The 8,146-nt window shown below is 37.8% G+C and overlaps 1 protein-coding gene across 1 annotated transcript; it reads left to right on the forward strand.

Moving 5' to 3' along the window:
* The first annotated feature begins 806 nt into the window (after positions 1–806).
* On the forward strand, positions 807–7,705 carry LOC111598287 (UNC93-like protein MFSD11). The gene is made up of 4 exons (XM_023313470.2): positions 807–1,255; positions 6,083–6,252; positions 6,315–6,772; positions 6,835–7,705. Exons 1-4 carry the CDS (start codon positions 1,169–1,171, stop codon positions 7,419–7,421), a joined length of 1,302 nt encoding a protein of 433 aa, XP_023169238.1. The 5' UTR covers positions 807–1,168; the 3' UTR covers positions 7,422–7,705.
* The last annotated feature ends 441 nt before the right edge of the window (positions 7,706–8,146 follow it).

Genomic DNA, 8,146 nt, shown 5'->3' on the forward strand with positions numbered 1-8,146 from the left:
GCTGTCCGGTTTTGTGTCCGCCGAACTGATCAATCAGCACGTGAAATATAATTTGCGCCATGGCAAGCCGTTAAACAATGTGGATGAGTTCATTCATCAATCGCTGTGCAATCTGACCAATCTGGGCGTTCTGGCCTGTACGGGATCATCGGGCTATGCCATACGACATACCATTAAGCGCGCCAGCAAGAAATTTACTGGAGTACCAGGATGTGATTTAGGGTCCAAGGCGAGCAAACGTTCTGCGGCCGCAAAGAATCCCTCCGTCAGGAATATAAAGCGGGGATTGAAATCAAGGACAAAGAGAATTCATGTTCCCATTAAACGTACGAAGAGAGGTTATGGGCGCGGGAAGTCGATAATATGCCTTGGTTGTCGTTCGGGTTTAGTCGATATATGTAAAATGCTAACACAGAACAATCTAGTGGAGATGAACGTAAAGCTAGAATCAAGTGAATCAAATCGCCAACTGTTTGCTGAATCGAGCAACATGGAAATGGATGTTGTTCTAGAATCTGATACTAGTTCTCAGACTACTATTTATAACGAGTCGAATTAGAGCTCATCAGTTTTTAGTTAATGTGAACTGATAAAACAAGTAACAAATAAACGTATGTATTGGTTGAAATGTAAACAAGCCGGCACTTTTTCGATAGTCAAAAACTCGGTATCAGAAAATACTAATATGTGGCGGTTGGTCGACTAGCGGCTAGCGTGTCACAGCTGATTCGTTTTTGGCGCTTACAGTGCCATATTGAGCTGTACCTTAACATGGCTGCATTCTAAATAACATTGTGTATATTTACACTTGACATTTTCTCTTAGTTATTTCAATCCACTCTCAAACCTCATCACATACACACATTAGCCCTGCGTCAAACATTTTTGTGCATTTCGGTTTTATCTTTCCGCGAAGCTTCCTTTGCGTTGCATTTCATTGTTTAAAGCACTTGTTAAATAGTATGCATAAGTAAAAAGTGTTTTATTGTTTACGCGCGCTAAGCATCAATTAAAAGTCGCAGTTTCTACTCACGCCTACGTTTCTGTCTTCGTCGAGTCTACCGTCCCGCTTGTGACGTCAAATGCTGTACGGTCTGATATGTACAATATAAACAATTAGATAAATCTTCAATAATTTACAAGGATTAAATACAAATAATACGACAAAATGGAGATGAAATTCGTGATGATATTAATACTCGGCTTTGGCTTTATGTTTGTTTTCACTGCATTTCAAACAATGTGTAACATCGAGGTGAGTTTTGAGTGCGCGTCCGGGCTTTTGTATGCCTCTGTGTGTGAGAATTTGCGTGTATGTATGCGTGGGCGTTGTTGACATTCCCTGTGCCATAGAACACAGGGCTATTTTCGTCCTTGTCCTTGCCAATAGACGTTGTCGTAGCCTTGGCATACGTGGTCGTTTCTCAGTTGTTATTCTAGCCACCCACCCAAACACGCGCGCAAACACACAAATACATACACACATTCCTATATATTAGCTACTTTGTATAAAGAAAGTGCTTCATTCAATTACCATTTGAGTAAATTACTCTGATTTCTATGTATGCACACATACATGTAGATATAAATGTATACAATGTCTAAAGTAACACAGCGCCCTACTTATGTTATAGCTGTTGCTTTAAATATCATATATCATTTCTAATCAGCTCGTGAACTTTATTTGCTTAAACAGCTCCTAGTTATTACAATACGATAATATATTAAGGCTGATAAGGCTATAAAATGGTTGTTTATATTTATGTATATATGTCAAATAAATCAATTGAATTAATGCAAGACTCTCTCACATTCAATTGTCGAGCTCAAAAGTCAACTTTCAATTAAGAATCAACTCCCTTTGTCAGAGGTGAAGGGCCTTTGATAGACTTTTGTGGTCTGATAACAGAAAACGCCCACACTAATTGTATGTGTGTGTGTGTCTGTCTGTGTGCCTTTGTATTTGTATGTGACCCTCTGTCATTACAATAATTACAAACATTTAATGTTTCTGTGCGAGGTTTACATATAACATAAAGGCATGTAAATCTATATGTAGCATCATTAATGAGTCCATTCACGCGATAATTTGCATAACGGCTTATTCAGACTTTCGTCCGGGTTCTGTTAAGATGAAGGTCACTCGCTGTTGTTTATATCTAGTTATGAAAACAACGAATCTGAGCTGCTTTGTGTAGACAGGTTGCACAGTAACTTATTCAAGATATCTGTGCTCAGGATAGTAAGACTTTTAGTCATGGCACTTACAACGAATATGACATGCCCAGTTTTATGTTACTTTTCAGTTTACACTTATTAATTTATAAAGGGAATTTTTGTTATCTTGTTGCTTGACATATATGTTAAATACGAGATTTACAGCTGTTAAATACGATATTGACAGCTGTTGAATATGAAAGCCAATTTAGAAATATATATTAGCTGAAATAAGAGTATCGTTAAACGCGTTAAAATCAACTTTTGTTCAATGTTTTTTATCTGGTGGAATTTCAGGTTTTTGTTTTGTATGCTAAAAGCATTTTTTGTCGATTCTCTTTTTGATTCGAATTCGAAACGAATTTCTTTACTCATCATATACATATGTACATACGTATAAATGATATATTCTGTTCAAGTACGCAGTTCAGTGAACCGGTTTACAGACACCGTTATGAGAGAGCTTCACATTTATATTTTGTATCTTCAAAGTTTTGTTTGCTACTTACCAAAAGTCATTTAATTAGTGCGCTGCGTTTTGTATAAATAACTATGTTAACTCTCACTTTTATGCAAACGTTTGCTCAATTCGCCCTCCGGTTGATTCGAGTTTTGTTTTCTTTTTCATATGTTATTTAATAATATATAAACTACGCCTCACATTGAAGTGAACTGGAATTCCAAGCTGGGCGTTCACCAAATGCCGCTTACCAAACTTATAGAGGAATAACAACGGTCGAGCGATCGATCGACCACTCCGTAGCTAACGCAAACTGAGTGTATGCTATTTCAGTGCCTGGCCCATTAGAGCGCAATTTCAGTGCAAAGACCTTGGCTTATGGTGCAATCTATCCGTAGTCCATAAGTATGTTAGTATATAGACATCGAAATAACTGCCTTATTCCAGTATTAATCACTGCGTAGTAGCTTCAGTGCTTATATTTGCTTTGATACTGAACGAAATATAGGTAAAGTTAAAGTTAGAACAATACAATAGGCTTTTAAAATATTCCAAATTGATTAACAAACATTTAACATTCATAAACGAAAACTGTTAACACCATACTGTTAACAACACACATTAAAGACACGATCAAAGTGTTCATGTGCTCGCACATGTTAAAGGGAAATTAATGAGGAACCAGTTCGCTGAATAACCCACATGTTTGTTAATGGGAACCACAAAATTAGCGAAATTTTATAGCTTTCCACATGATTGCGCAATGAAATGCAAGCTATTGCGATCAATAGACAGGTTGTGTGCTTGTGTGTATGTGTGTCAACGCATCGTTGTCAGCTCTTTCAATGTCAATGAAATTGCAAGCTCGCTGCACACACACAAACGTTCGCATACAGACATGTAGACCCGCCAGGCTCAAGGCCAAGCTGGCCAGCATATACATTAGTTAACATGCAAACATAGAAATACACTCGCACACACACATACGTTCAAATACGAAGTGTTGCCAAACGACGCAAACTGCGCCTGTCCCCTAGGCTGAGCATAATAACCGTTAGTCGCCAAACAGCGACGTCATTACTCAACCCAAAAAAAGTGGGTGCGCCATAGACGAGCCCACAAGGATACCCCGTTACCCCGTGCTACCCTCTAATTGGCTACGCTGTTGCATATGAAACAGAAACCTAAAAAACTAGCAAACGAAACTTGTTTCTGCCATATCTTTTTGCAGGCCTCCTTTTAGGCTGCGCATTCGCATTGTTCAAGAGTTGTCTCACCAGCTGATATTTACGTAACATGAACAAACAACTGTTTATATTAAATCCTAACGCTTCGGCCAATAGTTGAGCAGTGGCTCTTAATTCCGGACTTTATATATATATATATATATATATATATATATATATATATATATATATATATATATATATATATATATATATATATATATATATATATATATATTTCTGCGTCAAATTTGCAGTTTGAATTTGAAGTTGAAGTCTTTTTTTTTAAGACTTTGTCACTTTTATTTGTACAAAACTTGACCCAGATTTGCAAGTGCAACTCTTTTTTTTAGCTCGTTCATTGATCGTGAGTCCCATAGTCGTTATTGAACTGATTAAAACAAAGTATAAAGAGCTCTGTTATCAGTTTATTGTTATTATGCTCATTGAAGATTTTGCGCAAGAAATTAATGATTATAATTTATGCCAAGTGTGCAAAACTGGTTCAATATTGAACTTTGAACTAAGAGTCAAATGGAATCGAAACCTGACTAAGTGAGACAAGTCAAAGAACCATGAGCTGAACTTATAAAGAGAGACGTGAGAGCCTGCAGCCCTGGTTTATTCTTGCTCTGATAACGGTGATTTACAATTGGACAATTCGAAGATCTTTGATAAACAAATAATTTCTATGTTGCGCAAGTGATAAGAATGTTTCTGTTTTAATTATCAATAAAAGCTATAAGAATAATTGTTTGAATATTTGTTTTATTTATAAATAACATTGAAATATATATCAATGAGAGGAATATTTTATAAGGCTTGGAAATTCTTTAATTTGGAAACATTTTGGAACTAATGTGAGTAAGGTTTAGATATCGAAAAAAAAAAATATATATATATAGTTGCCATTTATTCCATTAATAATTAGAACATAGTCAGTCAAAATTTCTGTGAGCTAATGATATTTATTAATAATAAATCATTATCAAATACTCCAAAATGTTTCAGCTACGTTTTCGATATGCGTGTTGATAAATTAGTGTACATTTATTATATATATGTAAATATATATATAATACATAACTTTTTGTTTCACTTTCACTTTCATCCGCTGTCATTGACATTTATAGATAGATATATATATATATATTATAAATAGCTCTATAAATGGGCACAAAAATATATATATATATATATGTATTAATGTAAATCGTAAATTGGTGTCATAGTCAAGTAGACGATAGCAATATCTATTCGTTTTCGTTTTCAGTAAATTTTCAGACAAAATCCTTCGGCTTAAGCGTGGAAAATTTTTGTGTACAGAAAACACGTTTGCCTCTGCATCTGTGGCACATGAAATTTTCCATAATTGCGAATTAATTAATGCACAATGTGGCAGCAAGCCAGCCATGCAAGAATGTTTCTGTTGCAGCTGTCATTGCACTTGAATTTGGTGGCAAACAAAAACCAGTTTCAGTTTGATTTACTGCATATAATTAACGTGTATTTATATATATATATATAATTAGTTATATGTATAATATGCCTCTGTATATTTAAACCTATATATAGTATTGACAAACTGTAGACGAAAATCAACGCCAAAAGTGGAAGTAACGCCCACTACCGCATCCGCATAGGAAACGCTTCGACCTAGTTTAACCTTGATTTGACGACACGTGCTGCACATTTAAGCGAATGCTTAACAGTCTGCTATTGTATACTTAATACCCTGTAATTGACTACTGCAAATGGGGTAGATTGCAACTAGCCAGAAACAGATTGTTGCTGTGGCATGCAAATTGCGAGCAAATCATTCCAATTTGAACTACAAATTATTAATATATATAGGCATATCTACTAGTTTCTCTCTTATCTAGTTAACTTGATCATATACATTTGATATAACAAATTTAAAGTTGCGACCCTAAACAATATTTGATATTTGTTTACAGCTTAAAATCTCTAGCTTAGCAAGAGCTCTATGTCTTTAGAGATACAGTAAAGGCTGCCTAAAGAATCTTCTAGCTTCGTCAAGTTTAGTTTACAGAAGGCAAGCCTTAATTATTAATTTATACAATAAACGAAAATAAGTTACAGCGTATCTCTTAGTCGATCACATTCAATTGCATCTGCTTCACTTGCTACAAGTTCTGAAAATCTATTCACTCCACAGAAAACGATATTGGACAGCATTTCGCAGGAGGATGACAGCTTCAAGGGCGACGGCTACACGAGCCTGGCCATACTCTATCTGTTCTTTTCGCTCTCCAATTGGCTGGCGCCGTCCTTCATATCGTTCACGGGTCCACGCGTGGCGATGGTGGTGGGCGCATCGACCTACACGTGAGTGCTGGCGCGATCTGTCTATATCTATCTGTATATTGATCTTGATTCCATTCCTGCAGACTGTTCATGATCACCTTTCTGTTCCCATCGACCACGCTGCTGTATGTGGCAAGCGCGGTGCTGGGCCTGGGCGCCTCGATCACATGGACGGGCCAGGGCACCTACTTGGCGCGTTGCAGCAGCTCGGAGACGATTTCGCGCAATTCGGGCATCTTCTGGGCTCTGCTGCAGTGCAGCATGTTCTTTGGCAACCTGTTCGTGTACTACCAGTTCCAGGACAAGACGCACATTGACAAGGAGACACGCAATCTGGTCATTGGCGTGCTAACCGTTGTGGCCATACTCGGCATTGTCTTTTTGGCTGCGCTGCGCTTCATGGCCAGCAACGCGGAGCAGGACAATGAGCTGGAGCAGCAGCACACGGGCTGTGGCCAGGCGCTGTACGCTTTGAAGCTGGCCGGCAAACTGTTCTGCACCAAGAAAATGCTGCTGCTTAGCTTGGCTTTCTTCTACACGGGTAAGGCTTCTGGATGATTTATGATTTAGTTTCCTTCGAAACTGATTTGGGTTTGATTTTAGGTCTGGAGCTTTCGTTCTTCAGCGGCGTGTTCGGCTCGTCCATTGGCTTCACCTCGAAAATTGCTTCGACGCCTAAGGAAATTGTCGGCCTGGTGGGCATCTGCATTGGCGTCGGCGAAGTCTTTGGCGGCGGTTTCTTTGGCATTCTGGCATCGAAGACGACTCGCTTTGGTCGCGATCCCATCGTGATTGCCGGCTATGTGATGCACATGGCTGCCTATTTAATGACATTCCTCAATTTGCCCAATAGCGCACCGTTTACGGATACCACCGATATATCGTATTTGGACCCACCCAGTGCTACAATGGCATTAGTGTGCGCTTTTCTGCTGGGCCTGGGCGATGCCTGCTTCAATACGCAGGTCTATTCTATGCTGGGCGGCGAGTTCGTTAACAATCCAGTTGGGGCCTTTGCCCTCTTCAAGTTCACACAGTCCGTGGCGGCGGCCATCAGTTTCTTCTATTCCTCACACTTTGGCCTCTACATCCAGCTGGCCATTTTGGTCATCACTGGAACCATTGGCACGGTGGCATTTGTTATTGTTGAGTGGAGCTTTAAGCGGGAGCATCGCGAGCAGGAGAAGTAGATTGAGACGTCGCCTGCAGAGTAGTCTAATTCGTAACAAATTGAATGCTGTTTGTATGTAAGATTAGTAATAGTATTGAAATATATTGCTTAAGGTAAAGCACGCTTTTGTGTATATATATGTCTATATATATGTGTATGTGCATTGTTTGTTAAAAAACCCTTCGCGCGTGCATTTGCACGTGCACGTGCGCCGGCGTCTTCCTATACATATGCAATAATAGTTAATTTGTTGATCGCTGATGTTGCTATATGTATGAATGTATGTATTTTAATGTTGAACTCCAAAAGATATTCGTATTAATTAGCTGTAAATGTTTTTTTATATGAATATGTGAATGTTTATAAATGTGTTTATTTATTTTAAGCACACAAGTACACGTGCAATTGTAAATTGATATTGTCTACAGTTCGCATTTACAGTGCAAACATAAAATATATACGTAATTGGTGAGAAAATTTAAAGGTTTGTTTCATTTCAAATGTGCTGAAAATACATTTGAAACCATTTTACTTAGAAGAGATCGTGTATTCAAAATATTATCGTTATAAAACTTATCTTCAAATTACTTTAGCTTAAAATATAGTCATTTAAGCTTTCTGTAATCATTTAAAATTTAAAAACCAACTGTTATAAATAAAATTTAAAATTTGAACGAAGCCGCGGAACTGAAGTGCGCGCTGTTCAGCACTGGTTGCGATTAGTTAAGTTTCGTCAAGTTTTTG

The sequence above is a fragment of the Drosophila hydei genome, unplaced genomic scaffold (assembly GCF_003285905.1).
Source record: "Drosophila hydei strain 15085-1641.00,03,60 unplaced genomic scaffold, DhydRS2 tig00008119-arrow-pilon, whole genome shotgun sequence".
NCBI classification, from domain to species: domain Eukaryota; kingdom Metazoa; phylum Arthropoda; class Insecta; order Diptera; family Drosophilidae; genus Drosophila; species Drosophila hydei.